Raw genomic sequence first — 26,812 nt, 5'->3', positions numbered from 1 at the left:
ATGTTTATTTATATATCTACACTCTACAGATAACTTTTTAGATCCTCCTCTTTATATAAAGAGAGGGTATGTGCAAATATGGACAGCTCGCACAGGCAGAAAATTTACAGCAACGGTGATTGTGAAAGGACACGTCACTTCAATAAAACTTCTATAACACTTCCTATCTGAGAATCTCAAAACGAATGAACTGAACTCACAAGACCCTCCCACCCACTGCTATGCAACATTATTCCCATTTATGAAAAAAGAGGGTAGAGGTACAAAGAAGGTAAGAGGCTTGCCCAAGGGGACCCAAGAAGCCTTTGGCAAAACTAGGAACAGAAACCAGGTCTCCTAATTTCCAGTTTTTTGCTTCCAACGAAAGACCATCCTCCCCTTCTACTAGGGCAATTCTGCTGCCTCACTCAGATTGAGTAATACCTTGCTCTGTAATTAGTTCCACTGATATTCCTCAGTGACTAAACAGTCACTGGGCCACAGGGAGAGAGAAAATTACTATGTAGTCCAGTGTTTAGGACACTAAGCCAGGAGATGGAAGACCTAGAGTCCAGTCCCCCTGCTTCAGTTGCTCTTCATTATTATTCCGCAGTGGATTAGCTTCAACAGGAAAGATTGAAGGTACTCAACATCAGAATATGCCATAGCTAACTGGTTAGAACAGTGTTCTGAGAAGTAGGAGACCTATGTTCAAATCCTGTCTCCCTCTTGGTCAGACAGGACAGAATTGAGCCTGTCATCCCCATCACAGGTGAGTGCTTGAACTGGGCACTGTCTCCTCTGGCCATGTTGTGTACAGCAAGACAGGAGTCTAACTCATTCAGACAAGAAATGTCTTATTGCATAAGCTATCTGACTCCCAGAGAGGGGTTCCCATTCACGGAGCACTATGCAGAGAGAGGCACCTCGCTGTAGGCTGGACTTAGGTACCTATCTCTGGGAGGGAACAGGGCTTAAGATATGCCCCTCTCATTGCTAGCTCAGGCAGCTCACCGCCTAATGCGCTGGCTTTCTGGATCCTGTTCTAAGACACCTTCCCCCCATCCCCCCTCCCCCGCAGTGTATAGGAGCCTAGATGCCGAACTGAGGTTTTGCAGGTCATAGTGTTGTTCCTGTGATTTTCTAGGCACCTAAAAGTTAGGTGCCATGCCACTCACGTTGCAACACCTAAGACCCTTTGTGGATCCCACTCTTACTCCCTATCTGTCCATTCCAGTGCTTCTTGCATCTTCCTCAGAACCGTGATTCTGGCCTCTGTCAGGTACAGGATCCTGTGTTAGATGGACTTCTGGACTGGTCCACTATTGCAGTTTTAAGGCAGCTAACAACTTATAGCGCAGCGTTAACAGTTCCATCAGACAGAACAACTATTTTCTGTCACTAAGCAGCATTACATTACCAGACTTAAGATGCTATCAAAACACCTGTGTAAGTCAGAAACTCAACAATAGACACCAACACTGTCTCATAGCTTCTGACAGATGATGTACAAATCACAACACACAAAATCAATAATTACTGCATATACACTAGAGTCCAAACATTCAGGTTACCAGTCTGTCAGGTTAGGGCAAGTACACTTATGAAGGTATTTAATGCTTTTTGCAACACCAGCACATTTGGCCTTGTGCAGTGCTTAATTTGTGCCAGGGCTTAGCACCTCTGAGCTAGGCAGTTCATAGCCCCGGCATCTCTGGGCTTTGCAGTTCGGTTATTAGAGTAAAAAAATTGCTTGAGTCCCAGCACCTCTTTCATTATAAATTAAGCACTGGTCTTGTGTAGCTTACACTTCGGAGACATTTATCCAAACAGAGCCTTCCCTCTAGCTTTACTTTTTAAAATAATTACAGGATAGAGAAATTCAAACTAAATTAATCAGCTTCAAGTGCCACTGAGGAAACGTTAAGCAGACCTGCAGTCTCTCATTCATTTGGAAGAGGCAGGGGCTGTCATATGAAGACTTGTTTTGAAAACATCTGCTGAAGTCTGACCCTCAGTGGACCAAGCTTTTTTTTTGTTTGTTTGTTTTAAATAAAATAAAAACCACCTTCATTCAAAGTACCAGAGCTTGAGACACAGCAGGCCTGGGTATCTAGTGGCCTAGTAAAACCAGAAGAGCATGAGGCAATGTTCTCTAGGCTGGATAGGGCATTCTCTAGTTTCAGGGTTTTAAACTGTTGGGATAATCTGCATGGGTGGAATATTACTGAAGTGGACTCAAATCCTTGAGTTAATACTTATGAAAATATTAAGATGAGTATACAGCAAAGTGGAGGCAATATAGGCTGAGTTACAGCAAGTATCAAATTTTAAATGTCTCACTGACATATCAAAATCATCTTCTCCCAATCCCCTGACAGACAAAGACACTGTAAAGCAAACTTCCTTATGAAGAGGACTCATTCATTCATTCCTCCCATCTCCTCTCCTCACCCATCCATCCCCGTTACATGTGAGACTTGCAGCAGATCGGAATGAAGCTGGACTGGTGTGCTGGGGATGCTAAGAACCTGTCCCACATCTGGACAGGTAGATGGGTGAAGTGAAGGGAAGATGTTCTCTCTCTCATCCTCCTCTCATTTGGGAACAGATAGGAGGCAGGAGGTAGTAAGGTGGGTATGCTCTTTGATGACCCCCCCCCCCCCCATAGATGCAAGTCTAGGATAAGGAATAGGGATGATCTCAGCTCTAGCCACCCACACCCTTCCTTGCACAAGGGCAGGTCTGAGAAGCTTCATCTGGGCCCTGGGCCCTCCCCTGGGAGAAGCTCTGTGATAGGGTGGATGCTTTCTGCCCAGAGCTACATTCACAGAAGCAGGTCTGGGATTGCGGGAAGAGAGAGCTGCTCGCTGTTCCCTGCCCCCCCTCCCCCCCATTCACAAGGGCAAGTCCAGGATTGGCGGGGAGGGATGCTCTCTGTTCCCCACTCCCCATTCACAGGGGCAGATGGGGGGAGGCGGAGACAGCTGCTCTCTGCCCCCCCCCCCATTCACAGGGGGAGGTCGGGGATTGGGTGGGGAGAGGGATGCTCTCTGCCCCCCCCCATTCACAGGGGGAGGTCGGGGATTGGGTGGGGAGAGGGATGCTCTCTGTTCCCCCCATTCACAGGGGGAGGTCAGGGATTGGGTGGGGAGAGGGATGCTCTCTGTTCCCCCCATTCACAGGGGGAGGTCGGGGATTGGGTGGGGAGAGGGATGCTCTCTGTTCCCCCCATTCACAGGGGGAGGTCGGGGATTGGGTGGGGAGAGGGATGCTCTCTGTTTCCCCCCCATTCACAGGGGCAGCTCGAGGATGGGGGGCGGGGGGAAGGGATGCTCTCGACCCTTTGGGAGCGATCCGCTAAGACCGGAGCTGTCCAGGTCCCTGCCGCCGCGGACTCACCCGTGCGGTGACCTTATACACGGTGTATCCCCGGGGGTGGCGCTGGGGCTCGGTGACCGTGTAGAACCGGGCCAGCTCCCCCGCTAGCTCTCGGGGGCCGCTCATGCTGGCCCCGCCGCCGCCGCCGCGCCCGCCGCGCAGAGCCGCTGCGATCCACTCCCGGGTCAGGCCTCAGCTGGAGGCGGAAGCAGCTCCGAGAAACTCCCCTCCCCGCCCGGCTTCTCCCTGGGGAGGCTGCCGGAGGCCAGGCGCGCCCCACCCCCACCGAACCCCAATCCGGAGCCGCACCAGGCGTGCAGCACACAGCCGGGGAGGCTGGGTTGCAAGGCAGGATCTGACAGTAGCTGTGACCTGTGGGGACAGAGCGTTTTGCTCCATTTCAGCGAGCCGCCCGCACCACCCCTAGCATTGCTGTGAAGTCCCGAGCCAGCGGCCTTGAACCCACCGGCTCGGACAGCGGCAGCAGCCCCGCTCCTTAGACAGCTTTCAAAACCACAAAGGTGGCTTCGCCCTGAGCAGCTGCTGCGGTGCCGAGCCGGCCCAGCCCGGCCCGCTATGAGAGTGAGGCGCGTTCACAGGGCCCGTGCAACATGGAACAGCTGCGGCGCTGGAGCGTGTAGCTACTTGGTCGGGAACAATGGTGTTCGTACTTCGTTTCGTTAGCATCTTGCATCTAAAGCACGTTACAAGTATCGGCTCGTTAAACGTCCTGGAGGGCGGATGTGAGATAAGCACTTTAGGGAGACAGTTTTTTCTACCATGGGAAAACCAGTGGCATTTTAGGGTTTGTTTTCATTAGAGTTCTGTTTATCTTTAGTTAATTGGCAGTTAAACCGCGCTTTAAAAACAAATATAGCGCAGGCATGATTTAAATGTTTACTTACATTTAATTAGAATGTTTCTAAACACCTTAGCAACTAGATCCTGTCTGGACTTTGTAATGGGAAGGATAGCTCAGTAGTTTGAGCACTAGCCTGCTTAAAGCTAGGATTGTTAATTCAATCCTTGAGAGGGGCCATTTAGGGAACTGGGGTAAAAAAATCTGTCTGGAGCTTGGTCCTACTTTGAGTAAGGGCTGAGACTAAATGACTTCCTGAGGTCCCTTCCAACCCTGATATTCTATGAATGTTTAGTCTGTTTTTTTAATTAGCCTTACTACACAAACCCATTTTCCTAATATAGGCACAGTTCTGATATAAACAAAGTCCTGGGGCTTGTTTAGATATGACTGTCTTTGACTGTGCTAGGTGTTAAGTGAGGTTTAAAAACATGTTAATAAAGTTTTCACCCACACACCCACCAGGCTTTAGCATCTACAGTGCACCATGTTTTGCTCTTATTGTGGACAAGGTGCATATCATGTTTAAGAAAATATTAGCTGGCCATGGTAACTTTGGGGGTTAAACATACATGCTTGGAACATTGTCCACCCCACTGGGGACAAAAGGGAGTACAGACAGAAGTAACCTTTGAACTGCAGGCAGAGGCGGGTGACTGGTGTCTTTAGCTTGGAGTACACTACTGGTGCAAATAGTACAAAGGCAAGTGATACAAATTTGGATGTATTATACGGATTGACTTGGGATATATTATAAAATCTTTTCTCTCTGCAGGGATTTGAGGAATGGATTCCAGATTTAAATGCCTGTTTTCCTTTGCATATAGTAAAAAGTCTTCCCTAGAAGACTGGTCACACAGACTTGAAATCCATGTTGCATTAGTTTCTCAGATTTCCATATAATCTTGTAACCTTTTAAAGAAAGCTAGCAAAACAAAGACTTTTGCACAGGTTTTTGGAGGGAATACAATTATGTACTGAGGTAAGCAAGCAAAGGTTAAGTGTTAACTGAAATCTTCAGGATTTGCTGATAGTCATTGGTACTGTACCAATAGGTTGCCCGGTTTTGGTCAGAAACAAAATATGCAGCATAGAATCCTAATACATTTTAAATCTAGGTACTTGCATATATTGAAGAGACTATCTTCATATAAAGGAAAATCTTCACAAAGCAATCCATACCACTGACATTCTCTTTCACAGAATCATAAAAGTGTAGGAAGGGAAGGAACCCAAGAGGTCATCTAGTCTAGCTCCCTGCACTAAGCAGGACTAAGCCCTGGTCTACACTACAAGTTTAGGTCCAAGTTAGCAGCATTAGATCAATTTAACTCTGCACCCATCCACATGATGAAACCCTTTTTGTCAACTTAAAGGCAGGGGTGAGCTGCAGCCGGTTCGCACGGGTTCGCGCGAACCCGTTGTTAAATTTAGCAGCCATTTTAGAACCGGTTGTTAAGGGCTGCTAAATTTAACAAAAGTTCCGGCCCAAACTCACTTCCCGCTCCTCTCCTGCTCCGCCCCCTTCTCCTCCCCCTCCCCTGCTTCCCGCGAATCAGATGTTCACGGGAAGCCTGAACAAGCAGCATGGAGGCAGCCAGCAGGTAAGCTGGGGCGTGGAGGGGGAGGGGAGGTGCGGCTGGCTCAGCAGCTCCCTGTCCCAGACCGCGGCTCCCTCCAGCCCAGCGTCGGCCCGGGGAGTCGGGCCGAGCGGCTGCCGCCGAGCGGCTGGGCCCTGGTGCCGGCCGGCTGCCGCCGAGCGGCTGGGCCCGGTGCCGCCCGGGAGGTTTGATTTCTGTACTCCTCCCCCACAAGGGGATTAGTGCTGAAATCAACTCTGCTGGGTTGAATTTGGGGTAGCGTGGATGCAATCAATGGTATTGGCCTCCAGGAGCTATCCCAGAGTACTCCATTGTGACCACTCTGAACAGCACTCTCAACTCAGATGCACTGGCCAGATAGACAGGAAAAGCCCTGTGAACTTTTGAATTTCATTTCCTGTTTGGCCAGTGTGGCAAGCTGATCAGCACAGGTGACCATAGAGTCCCAGAATTGCAAAAGAGCTCCAGCATGGACTGAACAGGAGGTACTGCATCTGATCGCTGTATGGGGAGATGAATCCATGCTATCCGAACTCAGTTCCAAAAGACGAAATGCCAGAATATTTGAAAAAAAAAAAAAAAATCTCCAAGGGCATGAAGGACAGAGGTTATAACAGGGATCTGCAGCAGTGCCATGTGAAAATTAAGGAGCGTAGGCAAGCCTACCAAAAGAACCAGAGAGGCAAATGGCCACTCCGGGTCAGAGCCCCAGACATGCCACTTTTATGATGAGCTGCATGCCGTTCTAGGGGGTGCCCCTAGAACAACCCCACCCCTGTGCTTCCCTCCTCCCCCACCCCTCCCGGGCTACCCTGCAGTTATCCCTCCATTTGTGTGACAAATTAATAAAGAATGCATGAATTTGAAACAACAATGATTTTATTGGCTCTGCAAGCAGAGATCAAAGGGGGGTGGGAGGGTGGTTGGCTTACAGGGAAGTAGAGTGAACCAAGAGGTCGGGTTTTCATCAAGGAGAAACAAACAGAACTTGCACACCGTAGCCTGGCCAGTCATGAAACTGGTTTTCAAAGCTTCTCTGATGCGCAGCGTGACCTGCTGGGCTCTTCTAACCGCTCCAGTGTCTGGCTGCACGTAATCAGCGGCCTGGCGATTTGCTTCAACCTCCCACCCTGCCATAAACGTCTCCCCCTTACTCTCTCACAGCAAGTAGTAATAACGATGGGAATATTGGTTTCACTGAGGTCTAACCGAGTCAGTAAACTGCACCAGTGAGCTTTTAAACGTCCAAAGGCACATTCTACCACCATTCTGCACTTGCTCAGCCTATAGTTGAACAGCTCCTTACTACTGCCCAGGCTTCATGAGCCATGGGAGCAAGCGGTAGGCTGGGGTAGGTGTGACCGCACGGTGCTGCCGACTGGGAGAGCAGCCTGAGGCAGAAGCCTCTAGCTGGCATGATATTGCAGGCAGGACTGAATCTCCATTAGATGAAACTTGAAGAGAATGACCTGGAGTCATTCCCATTTTTGTCCAGGCTCCCCCGACCGACCTCACCAAGGCTGGCCAGGAGCACCCATGTCTGCCCAGACACTCCCGACCAACCTAACTGAGGTTGGCCAGGAGCACCCAAGGGACAACGACAACGGTTAGCAGTCGTATTGCACCATCGGCAAGGCAAGGCAACGGGATGCTGCTGTATCGCGACTAGGGTGACCAGATGAGAGGAAGAAAATATTTGGGACAGACGGGGGGGCCGCCGGTGGAGAAAAAAAAAACGGAGTGCGAAATATCGGGACAAATTGCCGGGACAGTCCTGATTTTATCAGAATGTCTGGTCATCCTAACCGCGTCTGCCAGCAGCACCCAGGAGACATACAGTGACAGTGAGCTGAGCGGGCTCCATGCTTGCCATGGTATGTCGTCTGCACAGGTAACCCAGGAAAAAAAGATGAGAAACTATTTTTTGCCATTGCTTTCACAAAGGGAGGGAGGGAAGGAGGAGGGCCTGACAACATGTACCCAGAACCACCCACAAGAATGTTTTTGACCCGTCAGGCATTGGAAGCTCAACCCAGAATTCCAATGAGTGGCAGAGACTGCAGGATATCTACAATGCAACGCTCCGAAAGTCAACGCTAGCCTCGGTACTGTGGACGCACACTGCCGACTTAATGCGCTTAGTGGGGGGGACACGCAATCGACTGTATCAAATAGATTTCTTAAAAAAAAAAAAAGAAATAGACTTCTATTAAATCAACCTAATTTTGTAGTGTAGACATACCCTGAGTGTACCTCCTACCTACCTAGACTATCCCTGACAGGTGTTTGTCTAAAAATTTGTTCTTAAAAACCCCCATTGATGTGGATTCTACAACCTCCCTTGGAAGCCTATTCTGGTGCTTAACTATCCTTATAGTTAAATATTAGGAAAAAATGTCTAATCTAAAACTCCCTTGTTGCAGATTAAGCCAATTCCTTCTTGTCCTACCATCAGTGGACATGGTTTACTTTGTTTATTCTATATTACAAAAATACACCACAATTTTAAAGAGTGCAATTAACAAGAGCCTACCTGCTGTTCAATCATGTTGCTTTTATATTGCATCCCTTCTCCTCCTACCATCCTCAGCATGTGCTCTGTTTAGAAATCTGAGGCATGGTTCTTGTATTCATGCATGTCTGTAAAGCACCAAGCTAACATGTGGCAAGATACAGTACATTTATACAAACGAGGTACACTATTTGAGTCTAAATAAGCTTAGTTCATTTAATACTTTAGACGAACAGTAATAATCTGTTCTTTTTATAATTAAAAGCATGCAGTAGCAGGTTGATTCTATTTTTAAACCAGTCTCATTAGCAGGTTATGCAAAAGATCTATATGAGATCAGAGACTTCCATAAACAAAAAAATACCAAGTGAGGTTCCTTTTTAAAAGAGAAGAGGCTTTCTTCTGAAGCTAACAGGCAAGCTTTTTCTTCAAGGAAAATGGCATGGCATCTTGAATCTTACAATCTTCTCAATCATCTGACAGTTTAAATATTTAATGAAAGTCTGTACTACAATATTTAAGTTATTTTTCCATGACTATATCAGTCAGATTTGTTTCTGAATTTTTAAGTGTAGTTCTGCTTATTTTCAAATGCTTATCACATTCACATGTGATTTGCTGTTTGAGCACTGGGATAAGACACTATCATAATATCTATTACTTTAGATTTGAACATTTCTTTTCCCTCCTTTCCCATTCCTGATTATTCTTTTTAGATGGCCTTAACATTTTCATCTGTTACACAGCTGGTAATTTACTGCAGAGATTCTTTGTCCTTTTATACTTTTTGACTATAAAGTCAGAATCGCTCTGCATATCCAGGCTGGCCACATTGGGAACATTTCCTTATGACAAAAGGACAGCTTATAATCAGACTCTGCCACCTTTACACGTGCAGAGTGGTACCTTACTCTCTGTATAGTTAATGGGCCTTTAGGGAGTAAGGTGCTACTCAATGTGAATGAGGGTGGGAAGGTCTGGTTCTTAAGGAGAGGGAGAGCTTTTCTTCTCACTGCAGTAGAAGTGGTCATTTTAGCATTTTTTAATTAGATTTGCTGATCTCTGGAGAATTGCATTTCCATGAGACTTACCTGCTCTACTGAAAAAGTCATTTTTCAGAGAGAGGGAGATCTTGTCCACTATAAATTCACAAGGCTGTGATGGCAAATCGTTCACTTCAGGCAAGCAAGCATCAAAGAGAACTCCTCAGAGATCATTTGCTCTTGTTCTGGGGAAGTGATAAACATGCTCCCCAGTCCAAAAGACTAGAGTTCATCCCATGGAGTCTTGGGATAAAGATTGCTTTCCTATATAGATTGTGCAGACTCTCTAGTTGCATCACTAAGGATTCCTTCCCGCAGCAGACCCTCTGTTTGGGGTCCTCTTAATGAAGAAGGTCTAAGGAAAAAAAAAGAAACTAAGCCAGATAGGAATCTCTTACAGGTCTGGATGGAAACAAAAAAATTGAGCCCAGAAAAATTATCTTCCCTATCTTTCCCCTATTTTGCCCCCAGGAAGCTAGCCAGATTACATTTGCAGAGACACTCGGAAAGCTAAAAAGTGGTTGCGGATGAAAATAAAGACCTTTTAAACAAAAAAACCTCCAAACTTTCTAACATGATGGACTATGGTCTGCAAGTGTCCTCCCCAACCAGCAGCTATTCTAATCCATAGCCTGAGAGGGCTTTCATATAATAAAAGCAGGGGTCGGCAACCTCTGGCATACGGCTCGCCAGGGTAAGTACCCTGGTGAGCCGGGCCAGTTTGTTTACCTGCCGTGTTGGCAGGTTTGGCCGATCGCGGCTCCCACTGGCCAGAGTTCGCCATCCCAGACCAATGAGGGTGGGGGAAAGTGGCATGGGCAAGGGATGTGCTGGCTGCGGCTTCCCACCTCCCCCATTGGCCTGGGACGGCGAACTCCGGCCAGTGGGAGCCGCGATCGGCCAAACCTGCCAACGCGGCAGGTAAACAAACTGGCCCAGCTCACCAGGGTACTTACCCTGGCGAGCCGTGTGCCGGAGGTTGCTGACCCCTGTAATAAAGGGAGTAGACAAACATTTACGGCATAAGTCCATCAAGATGTAGTAGTTTTTAACCTTGGAAAAACACCTTGGGAAGGGCACGTACACAAGCCATTGGAACTACAGCCCGCAGGGATTAATCCATGGTGAATACCGAAGTGGAGCTTATTTAAATCCAGATAGTCAGCCCAGCTATAGACCAAGAGTGCCTCTCCTTTTTAAAATGTGAGTACACTGCAACAGATGTTTTGTCCCTTCAGTTATTAAAAACAGAACACTGTACATAATAGAGCTCTCTTGTAATCCTCTGGAAATGTACCAGCATTTCCAGTTCCTCCATTACTAAGGCATGGGAAAGTCTCAGTCAGAAAGGGACATTCTTTGACAGATACTTTTTGAAGAGACTTCTTGAAAAGGAAAAGCTGGTAGACTGTATTTGAACTTTTACAGACACCATTCTCTCATTCTAATTGGTCAGTATTCCGGTTCAAAAGAAATTAAGCACATCTATAAAAAGGAAGAGGAACTGGTGTGATGCTCCCCAGGGGTACTGAGGGTTGTGAGGCACCTCACCACCAGCCCTTAGCATAAAGGAGCCTTGGCTGTGCCTGCTGTGGATCAGCTCCTTGAAACCACTAGCCTCTGGCAATACAAACATTGACTCCTGTAAAGTCCTGGAAGGTATTCTGGTTAACTTGTACAGACAGAGACATACACCAACCCCAAAGTCCTCTGACCATTCCCGGACAGCTCCTTGTCCACTGGACACTCACACCATTACCAGGCCTGCTGTGCCTGAAGGAATGGTACACACCAGCTGGTCAGATTCAACTCAAGACCATCTCTTTATATAACCCCACAGCACTTAGATATATTTATAGTGAAAACAAGCATAAGTTTATTAGTCAAAGAACAAAGATTCAAAGGATAGTGAGCAAGAATAATGGAAACAAAGTCTCACCCAAAATTCCCTCCAGTGTTTTCAACCAAGCCTGGTTGAAATCCCTTTTCATGAAGCAAATTCACTGTCCATTTACTTAGGTGAAGGATGACAGGGTGTCCTCTCTGTCTCCAAATGTACTAGAGCAAACCTTTGATGTGCATCTCAAGATAGGGTTCTTCCTCCAAACCCAGTTTACTTCTTCCTGTTACTTTTCTCGCTTTGAAGTTTTTACAACCCTTCATTAGCATTTGATTTGGACTGGTGAGAGAAGACCCATTGTGAACCATACAGTACTTACTCCTGGGGGAATTCTGTGCCACTGTGCACACACAGAATTCATGTTCCCCTGCAGATTTTTTTTCTCCACAGAAAATGCATTCTGCTGGAGAGGTGCTGCAGTTTCACCTTTCACCCTCCAAGGGCTGCTGTGGAACCAGAATAGAGAGCAGACAGCTAGGAGGAACGGCTGCATTCCTCTCAGCACCCTGCCCGTGGGGCCAGGTGAGGAGATATGGGTGGGGGAAGACAGACAGAGCAGGGCACACAGGACTGCTGTGGGGAGGTTCAGAAGTGCTAGTGAGGGAGACAGACTAAGGCAGGAGCCAAATGGGAGTGGGGATGCAGAGAGACATGGGGACTGAGGGTGGATGAGTGGGGGGCGGGGCAGGGCCACATGGGGATGGGGGAGTGAGGAGTGCAGGGACACAGGGGGACAGGAGCAGATGTGCCTGACTGAATGGGAGAGGCTATGGGTCAGCCAGGGTCTGCATAGGGGAGGCTCCCCAACTCCCTACAATTCCCCTTCCCCCCCCCAAAAAAAATCCAGCCTGTTCCATACTTCTCCCACCCACACCCAACAACACACCAGGTTCACTCCCAGGCTCCTTCCCAGCAATTACTTCGCTCTCCCTCAGCTACCTCTGACTCCCCTAAGCCTTTGCCCTGCTTCGGAAGGGAGTGGGAAATAAGTTTCTATATTGTAGTTTAAATGAATTATTACTCAAAGTTCTGTATTAATAAGCTTAGTAAGGAATCTATTTGTGTAAAAAAAAAAATTTCCTGAATCTTTGTGGTCTGTATTGTTACAGACATACTTGCTAACAGGTATTTTGAAATAAATTACCAAACTAATTGAAAATGGTGTGATTATATTGTGTTATTTTGACAAATAAAATATGCATTTTGAAATATTGTGCACTGAATTTTTAATTTTTTGACAGAATTCCCCCAGGAGCAAATACTAAATTTACATGTCAACAGCCAGATAGGTTTTTTTTGTCAGACAACAAATGTTCATGTTTTTTATTTTGCTGGTGACCTGACCCTAGACAGACATTAAGAACATAATTTTAACTAATTATATATATATATATATATACACACACACATACATACACACACACACACACACACACACACCCTAGGGCCCTACCAAATTCACAGCCATGAAAAACACATCACGGAATGTGAAATCCAGTCTCCCCTTGTGAAATCTGGTCTTTTGTGTGTGCTTTTATCCTATTCTATACAAATGGGTGAGCCCAGCATTTCTAAAATTGAGGGTCCTGACCCAAAAGGGAGTGTTGTGACTCACTCACACACACACGGTTATTTTAGGGGGGGTCATGGTATTGCCACCTGTACTGCCTTCAGAACTGGGTGGCCGGAGAGCGGCAGCTGTTGGCCAAGTGCCCAGCTCTGAAGGCAGCGCCCTGCCAGCAGCAGTAAAGTAGTAAGGATGGCAATACCATACCATGCCACCCTTACTTCTGCACTGCCACTGTTCTCCAGCTGCCCAACTCTGAAGGCAGCACTGCCACTCGCAACAGTGCAGAAGTAGAGGTAGCAGTACCACCCCCTTCGTTTCCCCCTCCCCCCCAAATAACCTTGTGACCACCCCACAACTCCTTTTTAGGTCAGGATCCCTACAACTACAACACCGTGGAATTTCAGATTTAAATAGCTGAAATTTACTATTTTTAAAATCCTGAGACTAAAATTGACCAAAATGGACCATGAATTTGGTAGGGCCATACATATTACTCTTTAAACATCTATACATGCATTTTACAGTGATATTGATGATCACTGTGACACCAGCTTTTATTTGAGACTTTACACAACACCGTTTGGTGAATTAGAATGTACCAGACCCAGAAGATCCCCTGCCCTTGGTAGTTGGCAGTAAGAGGTCCCTGGGTCACAGCTCGTCCTTTGGAAACTTATAACTACAGGACAGCAGCAGGCCCATAGTTCCAGGAATAGCATCTAACACTGCCTTGGTAACCCCAATGAAACTTTCCATTGGGAGTTTTATATGGTCTCAAAAAGAATCTGCATGTGGCAAGAGGGAATTTGAAAGTTCAGTTACTGTAAGAAGCAGATTTGAGTGATATCATGGCTGCAAGGTACAATACCCAAGTGTTCTGTTGGTGTATGTTAGTTATATTTTCTCTTTGCTATCTTAGATATGTTTCCTCTGTGTGATCCTAGTAGAGATATGTAGATATTTGTTTTTCCTTTTGCAGTAACTACTTGGGTTCTTACCTAGATATTATTAAATCTGGCAATTTACTGCTAGCAAAAAGGTGAAATATTACAAACTGTTAGCTATAGAAGTTTTCGCTCACAGCTCCGCCAATTGGTCTAAACCCACCTGTGAAGCGGTGAGAGATATTAATTCAGCCTCCATGCCCATTCAATCCTTGGCCTTTCCCAGATTGTCAAAAAGGTGCCAGTTGCCAAAAAAGAGGGATAACCTTTTTGTTAAAGCACAAAACTGTGAACCTCTCAACCAGTCTCAACTATACAAAAAAACCTGTAGTGGGTAAATTAGATATGGAGCATTGTATTGGTGACAAATATTCCCCAATAGACATCCCTCTATTTTGTATTATGAAATTTTTTTCTGGTTTTCAGCTTCATCATGTAATTTATCCTTTATCACATGTATTTGCTGGGAATTTAAGAAAATGATCCAGAGATCTTGAGTTGACTTTTATAAAGGGTTACATTGGATGAGTGGGATATTTGGAAGTGGCAGTTTGACAAAATTTGAGATCTTGTTTTCTCAAGTGATGTTCTCTGTTCAGTTTGCTGGTCTCAGCTCATGTTGTTGTATAAATAAGTAAGAAAAATGACAATGCAACATTATGGTTGAGACAGTAAATGAACACAAATGCAGAAGTTTAAAGGTATTAACATCACAGCAGCCACAACTCTTGCATACTTGCACATGAGTAACATTTGATCTTACAGTCTGTATCATGGTCTAATTATTTATTACTATATATGCCCAGTGTAGCTAGATTAAAGTCACTGTGGGAACCAGAACTTTGAGTTTCATCAAGTTTCCACAACTTTCAAACCTAAAAGTTAAATTAACAGTTTGTTTGCATGAATTTCATTGTTCTATGCAAGAAATTAACAAGGGACAGCAGAAGGGAAAGAGAAAAAAGAAAAGTGTGAATGCATTTACTTGCCTCCACATAATCAAGCCATTTCAACTCTTGTGGGATTTTGGTCAACATCACATGATGTATTTAAACACTAATATGTACAAACTTTGAAACTGCACATGCCAATGTGATTCAAGGGAAGCCATCAGATTTGCTATGACTTTAAGACAGAGGGAAACCCAGAAACCAGTGATGGAAGGAGCCTGAGGAGATTGTGTATTTCCAGACATCCAGATATAAAAAGCCAATAATGAAGTAACTTGTTAAGGCAAATACATAGTTTGAGTTTACTACACAGTTTAACTTGTTCATTATTGTTTTTCAGTTATTCCCTAAAACATAGCAACATGCATAGTTCTCATTCACCAAAGACTGTCACATGCTAGGTCTAAAGTTATGAAACCAAAGTGTCCTCTTGCAATGCAATAATCTAAACCCCACATTTTCTGCCATACAAACAGGAACAAGTAGGTGATTAGTCATACCAACACTAGCCTTCCAATCCCACCACAAATAATAGTGTCAGAGCTAGGTGGAGACAAAGCATGACACAGCTTGCCCACAAGATCTTTTTGGAGGAAATATAAGCCACTGAAATCAGAGGTTTAAAATTAAAGTGCCTTTTGAGCTATAAATTTAGCCTCATTAGTGTGATGCTATAATGGAGTGTATATTGGGAAATTGAAGGAATATTCCAGTTTTCCATTTTTTCCACCCCTCTTGTTTTTAGCTCTTATAAACATAAGACTAAATCACTCTTACCAGTGGAGCTGCAGGTGCTGTTATCCTAATAAACCAAACAATGAGGATTCCTTGTGGCACCTTAGAGACTAACAAATTTATTTGGGCACAAGCTTTCGTGGGCTATAACCCACTTCATCAGATGCGTGGAGTGGAAAATACAGTAGGCAGGTATAAATACACAGCCCACAAAAAGATAGGAGTTGCCTTACTGAGTTTGGGGGGGGGGGAGGGGGAGGGAAGGTCAGTGCTAATGAGGCCAGTTCAATCAGGGTGGATATGGCCCATTCTCAAAAGTTGACAAGAAGGTGTGAATATCGGAGGTAAAATTATTTTTTGTAGTAACCCAGCCACTCCCAGTCTTTATTCAGGCCTAATTTGAATAAAGACTGGGAATGGCTGGGTCACTACAAAACAAATAGTTTTCCCTGTTGTGGCAGAGCTCTGACCTTGCCCCCGTGGGTCCTGCGCTTCTAGGCAGTTTATGCTAATCTCAGTGGCTCACTGTGACCCTCCACGTAGCCCTTCTCTCTCTAGGGCCAGGGTTACAGTCTACTGAGCCCTTTTCATCATAGGCCAGCAAGGAGGTTGGTGAGAGAACTCCCACAGTCTCTGTTGTCCCTGGACACTTATTTCAGAACAGTTTAGCCTCCTGTCCTGACAGGGGCCTGACTTCCCCTCCCAGATGTTCCTATAGTGGTGGGTTGGGGGGAACCCGGGCCCGCCCTCTACTCCAGGTTCTGGCCCAGGGACCCTAATGGGAGCAGCTGTTGGCAGCCAACCTTTCACAGCCAGAGTTACTACATTTCCCTGGGCCACTTCCTCACAGCTCTCCTGCTTCTCCCTTACCTTAGGGATCCCTTAATGATGGTTTGAGGATGTTTTCATTAACCAGCCCTTCAGCTGCACTTGCTCTCCTCTGGCTCCCTGGCTCTCTTCTGCCTGACTGGAGTGAGCCCTTTTTATAGTATCAGCAGGGCCTTAGAGTCAGGTGGTCACATTAGCTTAATGGCCTCACCTGACTCTTTGTAGGTTAAGTAGAGTCCGGTGTTCTCATTAGCCTGGAGCAGCCCCTGCTCTGGTCAGTCAGGGAACAGAAAACTGTTAATCCAGTGGCCAGTATATCTGCTTTCTGCTATACCCAACTGGCCTGGGTCTATCACATTCTGTTGATGCTCACAACTTGTCAACTGTTGGAATGAACCACATCTACCCTGATTGAATTGGCCTGGTTATCACTACAAAAAGTAATTTCCAACAGTTGACAAGAAGGGGTGAATATCAACAGACAGAAAATGGGCCACATCCATCCTAATTGAATTGGCCTTGTTAGCTCTGACCACCTCTCTTCTCCCCAACCCTCAGTAAAGCAACTCCCATCTTTTCATAGGCTGTGTATTTATACCTGCCTACTGTATTTTCCGCTCCATGCATCTGACGAAGTGGGTTATAGCCCACAAAAGCTTATGCCCAAATCAATTTGTTAACCTCTAAGGTACTACAAGGACTCAAAGTTTTTTGCTGCTACAAACTAACACGGCTACCCCTCTGAAACCTGTTATCCTAATGTTGTTTCCATGACCTGACGAAGTATGCTGTTTTCAAATGCTTGTCCATTTTGTTTTTGTGGGTTAGTTCACCAGAGTACTTACACTAATAAGACCAGAGGTTGTTTAGTTATTTTATAATCTACTGGAGACGGTTACTACTTTATTTTTGCATAAGACAAAGGAAAATGGTCATAAAATTAGCAGTATTCAAAAGGTGCTGGAACTAGGGGTGCAGTAGCACCCCCTGACTTGAAGTGGTTTCTATTATATACAGGGTTTACAGTTTCGTTCAATGGCTCTCAGCACCGCCACTATAAATATTGTTCCAGCACTCCTGGTAGTATTGATGTGGGAGGGACACTCCTTCAGCAGAGGAAACAGCTCCTTAATAATCAAAACATCTTCCCAGCAAGTTGGTAGCATCCATCTAATAGAGAGTTTCAAAACTTAAAGTGACCAATAGGATATTTGGGCAATAAGAATTATAGAGATACCATCTTGAAGAATACTCCTTAACTCTGTTCTACTCCGTAGAAATGCATTAAATACTTAGAGCCAGGGATTTCCCAAAGTTTTGTAATAAAGAGGGGAGCAAACTATCTGTGACAAAGTGACACCTCTTGGCTTAGATCAATGTAGGGAGTAGTAGTTCAAGGGAACAGTTGTGATAAGAAGCTATTTAAATTTTTGAATAGATTAGTCTTTTACTTACCCTTTGTTTTGCCTGCTGCCTTACAAACCTTTCCCTGTAGTGACATGTCATTACTTTCCTTGAGGCTGACTTCTTTGTTCTTCCTGCTTTTCCTTCCTTTAAGCTTTTGACATGCTTTTACCAACTTTTAAACTACTTTTCCCCCCCTTCCTCACCACAATTCCCAGTGTAGTCCTATTAAAATATTACTACTGAGAAAAGGCCTTTTAAAGTGACAGAGCAGCACAGATGGGTTGAATATAGTACTAACTATCAATATAGTAATTGTTTAAATTCGATGTGAAACTTCCCTTGCTAGGAAAATGGCTTAATAGGAGTTTGCTGTAGTTATTTCTTATTTGTCCCCCATCGCACAGAAAGATATATAACTAACAGAGATTATTGGAAGGTACTGACAGTACTAGAGCACTAGCAATGAAAATGGTTTTGGTGTGCATGTGTAGATGTAGTGGGAAAGATAGATGTAAATGTAAGATGAAGACACTGTAGGTAACCTGAATCAAGGATTAATAACTGTTCTCCTCTGGTAAATTGTAGAGAAGCAAATTAAGAATGAATGAGCATTTTTACAATTGAGATGTCTTAAGTAAATTACCTTTGAAAAATAAATACCCAAAGTGGACTTGATATGGTAACCACCCTGAACCTTCTTAACTCAATAACATCTCAATTTGTAAGAATGCTCCCCCGCCCCCCTATACTGGGAAAACGTTAAAAATGTTTAAAATTTACATCTAGCAAACAACTTCAGTATGGGAGATATCATACCCTTCTTGGTTTTAGTTCCCATGAAGCATTTGCACTGTTTCCCACTCCATCAGACCCCATCATATTCTCATGTCTTCTCTGCATGCTATTTATCTTCACATGATGTTAAGCTGCACACCTGTATTGGCTTTGTCATCAAACTCCACCAATGTAGCTCTTAACCTTGTACTTATATTACATATATTGACATTTTGATAGAAATGAAATAGATGCTTCTTTATACCAGGAAGGAACTGAATAAAACTATCTATTTGTATGCAAAATCTTTCACAGGTAGGACTCTACCAAATTCACGGACATGAAAAACATGGCACGGACTGTGAAATCTGGTCTTTTGTGCGCTTTTACCCTATATTATACAGATTTCATGGGGGAGACCTGTGTTTCTCAATTAGGGGATCCTGACCCAAAAGGGAGTTGCGAGGTGGTGGTGGTCACAAGGTTATTTTAGGGGGGTCACAGTATTGCCACTCTTACTTCTGAGCTGCTTTCAGAACTGGGAGGCCAGAGAGCAGCAGCTGTTGGCCAGGTGCCCAGCTCTGAAGGCAGCACACTAGCAGCAGCAGCAGCGCAGAAGTAAGGGTGGTAATATCATACCATGCCATCCTTACTTCTGTGCTGCTGGCTGCAGAGCTGGGCAGCCTGGCAGTAGTGGCTACTTACTGAGGGCCCAGCTCTGCAGGTAGCAATGCAGAAGTAAGGGTGGTAATACCATATCGTGCCATCCTTACTACTATGCTTCTGCTGCTGGTGGCTCTGTCTTCAGAGCTGGGCTCCCAGCCAACAAATGCCGCTGTCTAGCTGCTCAGCTCTGAAGGCAGCACCGCCACCAGCAGCAGTGCAGAAGTAAGGGTAGCAGTACTGCAACCCCCCCTACAATAACCTTGCGACACCCCCCCTCCACAATGCCTTTTTGGGTCAGGACCCCTACAATTACAAAATCCTGAAATCTCAGATTTAAATAGCTGACATCATGAAATTTACAATTTTTAAAATCCTATGACCATGAAATTGACCAAAATGGACCATGAATTTGGTATGGCCCTATTCATAGGAGCTGATTTTCCAAACTGGTGAATACAGGCAGATCCCATGCACCCCTGTTGAGCCCCATTGTCTTAAAGGGACTCTGCAGTGGGCTCAGGGGCCTGCCTACACAGAGCAGCTTGCAGGATGAGGGTCATGTTTTATAGTGCCTCAGAAAGCACTTTAAAGTGAGTCACTCATAAGCTACAGTGAATAGAAAAGGTTTATTTTTATGTACATAATTTATGTAGTGCCCGTCACTGAAAATGCACCTTGCTGCTGTACAAGAATATAAATGAAGTGTCTAATAATCCATCCCTCCTCCTTGAGACACTTTACTTCCTCATCAGGAAGATACAGCAGGGAGCTCTGACCCCTTCCCTCTTCCTCATACCCAAACTCTATTCCTCTTCTACTAGCGCAGGGCTCTCAAACTTCATTGCACCGCGACTTCCTTCTGACAACAAAAATTACTACATGACCCCAGGAGGGGGGACCAAAGCCCGAGCCCCTCCCGTGCACCCAAGGGCTTCAGGCCCAGATGAGGGGGACCTGTAATCTGAGCCCCGCCACTCAGGCTTCAGCTTTGGCCCAGGGTGGTGGGGCTCGGGTTTCAGACCCGGGTCCCAGCAAGTCTAACACCAGCCCTGGCAACCCCATTAAAATGTGGTCGAGACCCACTTTGCGGTTCTGACCCACAGTTTGAGAACCGCTGTGCTAGAGATATATAAAACTAGCCAGGGATGACCCACGCCTGCTGACGTGGGAGGGGGACAGTGAGGGCAGCCAGCTTCAGCAGTGTTACTTAGCATGGTCAGTCCGTGTAACCATACTAAGTACAAGCCAAGCAGCAAATGGCCACATGACCCTGCATGGCCCTCATACGTTGCCTCTGAAACTACACTTAAGCGCAGCAGCAGGGTGGCACACACCCTCTGCCCTCTGCAGCAGCGCTGCGCGCCGCAAGCGCCAGTTGTAGTCAAAAAGCCTGCGCTGCAGGCGGCTCCCAGCGCTGTCGCTTCCCCCCCCCACAGGGAGGGAGTGCGCGCTGGCGCTGGAGTTTTTCTCCCAGTGCTGGGGCTGCTTACCACGCGCAAAGCAAAGCGGGCGGCGCGGGAGCGCGGCAGCGCTTTGAAATGCAAGTGTAGCCAAAGCCTAAGAAAATAGTTGGAGTCATTCTGCAATGGCAAGAGGAGGGATTAGATCAGAGGTCGGCAACCTTCAGCACACCAGGATAATCTGCTGGTGGGCCACGAGACATTTTATTTACATTGACCATCCACAGGCACGGCCCCCCGCAGCTCCCAGTGGCTCAGTTCCCGCACTTCCAGCCAATGGGAGTTGCGAGAACGGTGAACCGCGGCCACTGTGAGCTGTGGGGGGCTGTGTCTGCAGGTCAACGTAAACACAATGTCTCACGGCCCACCAGCAGGTTACCCTGATGGGCCGTGTGCCGAAGGTTGCCAACCCCTGGACTAGATGATCTAATGCACACATCTCAGACAGTGGTGCTATGATGTATAACATACACTATGGTATTGGAACATAATATCACAGCATTGCATCAAAGAATATTATCCTACTAGGATAAATTCTAAAGCTGTACACCAAAGTGCAGAATGTATCTGAAATTTGTACTCTAAAACCCCAAGTGTTTAAAAATCATCAGACAACACCCCCCCCTTCCACTTCCAGAATAATGAGATTTTTAACAATAAATTTGTGATACTTATTATTTTCCTTCTGGTTCGGAATGTTTAGGGTTCATGTTTTCAAGCTTTTCTCTGCAATCCTGGGGGCTGGGAACTTAGATTTTTAAAAAAATGAAATCTGAGGTTCTCACCTGATCCCAGGACTCCAGGAGCTGGAGCTATAAGAAAAGCATCAAATATTGTGTGACTCGGAATAACATTGTTAAGGCTCCGGTGCAAACAATGAACAATAGCAGGTGGCAGAGTAAAGTCACCCAATCCCCAGGCATTTCTGGACAAGATAAGTCACTGAGGATAAACGTTAGGCTTAGGTATCAGAGGGGTAGCCGTGTTAGTCTGGATCTGCGAAAGCGGCAAAGAATTCTGTGGTGCCTTATAGACTAACAAACGTATTGGAGCATGAGCTTTTGTTGGTGAATACCCACTTCATCGGCTGCATCCACCCATGAAAGCTCATACTCCAATATGTTTGTTAGTCTATAACGGGGGTAGGCAACCTATGGCAAACATGCTGAAGGTGGCACGCAAGCTGATTTTCAGTGGCACTGACACTGCCCGGGTCCTGGCCACCGGTCTGGGGGGCTCTGCATTTTAATTTAATTTTAAATAAAGTTTCTTAAACATTTTAAAAACCTTATTTACTTACATACAACAATAGTTTAGTTATACATTATAGACTTATAGAAAGAGATCTTCTAAAACAGTGGTAGGCAACCTATGGCACGTGTGCCGAAGTCGGCACCCGAGCTGATTTTCAGTGGCACTCACACTGGCCAGATCCTGGCCACCAGTCCGGGGGGGCTCTGCATTTTAATTTAATTTTAACTGAAGCTTCTTAAACATTTTTAAAACCTTATTTACTTTACATACAACAATCGTTTAGTTATATATTATAGATTTATAGAAAGAGACCTTCTAAAAACATTAAAATGTATTACTGGCACGCGAAACCTTAAATTAGAGTGATAAATGAAGACACGGCACACCACTTCTGAAAGGTTGCCAGCCCCTATAAGGTGCCACAGAACTCTTTGCCGATTAGGCTTAGGGCACCCACTGCCCTCAGGTTTCAGACTGGTAGCAGCCAGACAAGGCCATGGGGGTGGGGTGGCATAGGGTGTTCTTAGTTACTATCAGAGGGGTAGCCGTGTTAGTCTGGATCTGTAAAAGCAGCAAAGAGTCCTGTGGCACCTTATAGGCTAAGGCCTTGGCTACACTGGCACTTTACAGCGCTGCAACTTTCTCGCTCAGGGGTGTGAAAAAACACCCCCCTGAGCGCAGCAAGTTACAGCGCTGTAAAGCGCCAGTGTAAACAGTGCCCCAGTGCTGGGAGCGTGGCTCCCAGTGCTGTAAGCTAATCCCCACGGGGAGGTGGAGTACCTCACCTGCAGCGCTGGGAGAGCTCTCTCCCAGCGCTGGCGCCGCCACCACACTCGCACTTCAAAGCGCTGCTGCGGGAGCGCTTTGGAGTTTCCAGTGTAGCCAAACCCGGAGTCTCAGACGTACTGGAGCATGAGCTTTCGTGGGTGAATACTTTGCTGCTCTTAGTTACTAGTCACCACTCCCCTGTTGCAATTAAGTCACACATTAAAATAAAGGCCTTTGCACTTTGCCCAGAGCAAAGATGGCTACCAAGCTACAGCCCTTAGCTATGATGGCCTCTATGCCCGGCTTCAGCCCTAAATCAAGATGGCCCCCAGCCTCCTGCCCTTAAACAAGATGGCCGTCCAACAGTCAAGAAACGGAGCAACTGCCCTAAACAAAAATGGCCGCTCAGCTGACTAGGTCAGATTCCCTTAACAAAAATGGCCACCGGGAACGGTTCGTAGTGGGCCTGGCGGTAGAACTACGACTCCCATGGCCTAGTGCGTGCTGCCCGGGTGTAGAGCCGCCCGGCTGGCGGCGATGGAAGCGTGGCGCTGTGTGAGGCGGGGTTGCAGCCGGTGCGGCTGCGGGGGAAGAGGCCGGTCAGTGCGGAAGGTGGCCGGGAGGCCGGGCCCTGGGTGGGGGGGAAGGAGCAGGTGGTGCTCTAGGATGACCCCACAGTCGGGGAGCGATGTAGGGACCAGAGGAGCTCCCTGGAGCGGCTAGTGAGGCGCCCTACCTGGAGGTAAACACGGGCCGGCCGGGGGGCCTAGGCCTGAGGGGCCGGGGCGCTAAGGTGGCGGGCGGGCGGGCTGGCCCGGAGGGATGGGCAGGAGAGGCGGGCCCTGCGGCGTGGGGAGCAATGGGAGAGGGGGCGCGCTGTCCCCGTGGCACGGGCATGCTGTGATACTTTCCCACCTGGTCCACGTTTGAGGAACTGCCATTAACACACTCTGGTTTGAGTATCTAAATGCTTCAGTTTGTGCTGTATGCACTTTACAACTCTGTAAATAATTCATTCTACTTCAAAATAAACTGAGGGAGAATTAAAGATTAAAACTCTGGGGTGCTGGGCCATATAAGTACCTAATGGCATCACACACAGCAACACCTAGTTATGTTGGGGAAATAAATATTTATCCCAATGAAAGTAGATCTGCAGACTTTGAATGAGAGCAGCAAATCATAGGCAGATAACTTGTTTATTTAAATCAGTTGAATTTTTGGTTGGACTATATTTCAAATATGTATAGAAAGATAAATATATTTAAGAAAGGTAATCTAAATGTTAAAATTATGAGTTCAGCATAATAATTTTATTTCACTACACATGCATCTCATATTGAACCTCTCACTACTTGTGATAAACAGTTGAGTGAAATTATTTAATAGTGGGACCCAACAAAATATTTTAGTTGTCTTAACCAACACAGAGCTGAAGTTTTTAATGTATTTTTCCAGTGACACAGCTAGCTTGTTATGAAAATATTCCATTAGTGAGACAACATGATTTCAAGTCAATGGGGTGTCTGCAATTTCATGAGCAGCAACTTGACAGTAACTTTAACTGACCTAACTTTAATTATGCGTATTTAATGCTGTACCCAAAACTGGAAGACTACTCATAAATGCAAGCAAATGCTTAAAACTAAACTGCAGTGGGAGATTTTGAAAGTGAATGAAGATCATGTTTATATGCTAAGTGCCCCACTAACTAGAATTTGGATTGGAGGCATTCAGGTCATAAAATTGAATCAAGCACAGTTTTGCTTTCTCTTTGCAATTCACCTGTGGTTTCCCAAACAGGAAAACACTTCATTAAAAAATGTATGGCTGTAAGAGGCTTTAAATTTGAACTATGAACAAAATCTAATCTGAGTGATTATAAAACAAGCATTCTAAGAACTCATCACAAAGTGGTGTGAACATCACTTATATCCTGACTACAGCAGAGCACTCTATTCCATTTGTATTAGTTTCTCTGTGTAAATGACCAGGAGGTCTTCTACTAAAAAGTTGTTGCTAGAGGAGGAGAAATTGGATCAATTGAGGGCCACAAGTATTCTGATCCATTAGACCAAGTGGAAGCCAGGAGACTTTTGTCTCTAGCCTTGCTTCTGACAGTTACTAGCCGTAGTACTTTTTACTTGTAAATCCTATTTATTTAATTATTTCATAATTAAATATCCCTGTGTCCATTTTACAGGTGGAGAAACTGAGGTTTAGAAAAACTCTGACTTGTGTTGTGGCACTGTGGTTTAGTTTATTAGACCTGGACTGGAAAGAAGGAAATCTGGGTTCTAATTCTGATTCAGACATTGATTTTATAAGAGGATAATCTCTTTGATACTCAATTTCTCCATCTGGAAAACGGAGACAATGCTATTTAACTGTTTAATTAGTAACTTTTTGTAAGTAGTCATAGGATAAGAGGGAAGGTCCTCTCGTGGTTCAATAACTGGTTACAAGACAGAAAACAAAGGATAGGAATAAATGGTCAGTTTTCTGAATGGAGAGAGGTAAATAGCGGTGTCCCCTAAGGATCGGTACTGAGACCAATGCTGTTCTACACGTTCATAAATTATCTGGAAAAAGGCATAAACAGTGAGGTGGCAAAATTTGCAGATGATATGAAATTACTCAAGATAGTTATGTCCAAAGTAGGGCTGTCAAGCGATTAAAAAGATTAAACTTTTACATTGTTTTAATTTTTTTAATGCAGTTTTATTTGTACATAATTCTACATTTGTAATTTCAACTTTTATGAAAGAGAGGGTTTGTATGAGGTGAATTGAAAAATATTATTTCTTTTATCATTTCTACAGTGCAAATACTTGTAATAAAAATAATATAAAGTGAGCACTGTATGCTTTGTATTATGTTGCAATAGAAATCAATATATTTAAAAATGTAGAAAAACATCCAAAATAGTTAGTCAGTTGGTATTCTATCCTTTAACAGTGAAATTAATCACGATTAATTTTTTTTGAGTTAATCCCATGAGATAACTGTGATTAATCGACAGCCCTAGTCCAAAGCATACTGTGAAGACTTACAGAGGGATCTCACAAAACTGTGAGACTGGGCAACAAAATGATAGATGAAATTCAGTGTTGATAAATGCAAAGTAAGTAGCAAATCAAAAAACATAATCTGAACTATACATACAAAATGATGGGGTCTAAATTAGCTATTACCACTCAAGACCGAGAACTTGGAGTCATTGTGGATAGTTCTCTGAGAACACCTGCTCAAGCTGCAGCAGCAGTCAAAAAAAACCCTTACAATGTTAGGAACAATTAGGAAAGGGATACATAATAAGATAGACAATATCATAATGCCACTATATAAATCCATGGTATGCCCACATCTTGAACACTGTGTGTAGTTCTAATGATCTCATCTCAAAAAAGATATATTAGAATTGTAAAAGTTGCAGCAACGGACAACAAAAATATTAAGGGTATGGAACAGCTTTCATAGGAGGAGAGATTAAAAAGATTAGGACTTTTCCTCTTGGAAAAGAGGCAAGTAAGAAGGGATATGATGGAGGTCTATAAAATCATGACTAGTGTAGAGAAAGTGATTAAGGAAGTGATTTTTCTCTTTCATGTAACATCAATGGCTATTAGCCAAGATGGTCAGGGATGCAACCCCATGGTCTGTGTCCCCCTAGCCTCTGATTGCCAGAAGCTGAGAAGGGTGTCAGGGGATGGATCACTTGATGATTGCCTGTTCTGGCCTTTCCCTCTGGAGTACCTGCTATTGGCCACTGTTGGAAGACAGGATTCCAGCCTAGATGGACCATTAGTCTGACCCAGTATGGCTGTTCTTATGTTCTTAAAGTGCTATAAGTGTGAAGGGTTATACAAATCAGTAGCAGAGGTGGGGCTAGAACTCAGAACTGTCTAGCTCCCAGCCTTGTGCTTAACTCAGTAGACATGTGATTTTTGAAAATGTGCTAGAGGCTTACAAAAAGCCACAGGTGTGGCTTATTGCGGGTAAGTAGATCTCTTATTCTTTGCAAATTCCCTCTATAATGAAAAAAATCATGCAAAATGTCCTAAAAAAAAGTTGAAACTTTGTAAAATTGCTCCAATTGTGCTGTTTTGTACAGACAAAAATAGATAAATTGTCAGAAAATGTTTTTTCTGATCATTCTTTACCCAGCTGTACTTGATTTC

At 45.0% G+C, this 26,812-nt stretch overlaps 2 protein-coding genes across 14 annotated transcripts in view; one reads left to right on the top strand and one right to left on the bottom strand.

Moving 5' to 3' along the window:
- RPS6KC1 (ribosomal protein S6 kinase C1) overlaps positions 1-17,916 on the bottom strand; it is a 122,523-nt gene extending 104,607 nt beyond the window's left edge. For 2 of the 8 annotated variants that reach the window (XM_039530576.1, XM_039530578.1), the window contains exon 1: positions 3,827-4,014. Coding sequence is in view for 3 of the 8 variants with exons in the window: in XM_039530572.1 (XP_039386506.1) it covers positions 3,382-3,486 (105 nt within the window). In the remaining 5 variants the exon portion in view is untranslated. Of the gene's footprint in view, positions 1-3,381; positions 3,527-3,826; positions 4,015-16,344; positions 16,400-17,757 lie in introns of those variants that run through there. The other 6 variants (XM_039530572.1, XM_039530573.1, XM_039530574.1 and 3 more) reach the window with 5 other exon arrangements.
- A 5,076-nt stretch (positions 17,917-22,992) lies between these two features.
- Positions 22,993-26,812, top strand: part of ANGEL2 (angel homolog 2) — a 32,410-nt gene continuing 28,590 nt past the window's right edge. For 3 of the 6 annotated variants that reach the window (XM_039532562.1, XM_039532559.1, XM_039532560.1), the window contains exon 1: positions 23,089-23,373. Coding sequence is in view for 2 of the 6 variants with exons in the window: in XM_039532556.1 (XP_039388490.1) it covers positions 23,169-23,230 (62 nt within the window). In the remaining 4 variants the exon portion in view is untranslated. The other 3 variants (XM_039532557.1, XM_039532556.1, XM_039532561.1) reach the window with 3 other exon arrangements.

Source organism: Mauremys reevesii, linkage group 3 (genome assembly GCF_016161935.1).
Source record: "Mauremys reevesii isolate NIE-2019 linkage group 3, ASM1616193v1, whole genome shotgun sequence".
Lineage (NCBI taxonomy): Eukaryota > Metazoa > Chordata > Testudines > Geoemydidae > Mauremys > Mauremys reevesii.
Note: the sequence above shows the minus strand (reverse complement) of the source record. Positions and strands in the feature narration are given on the sequence as shown.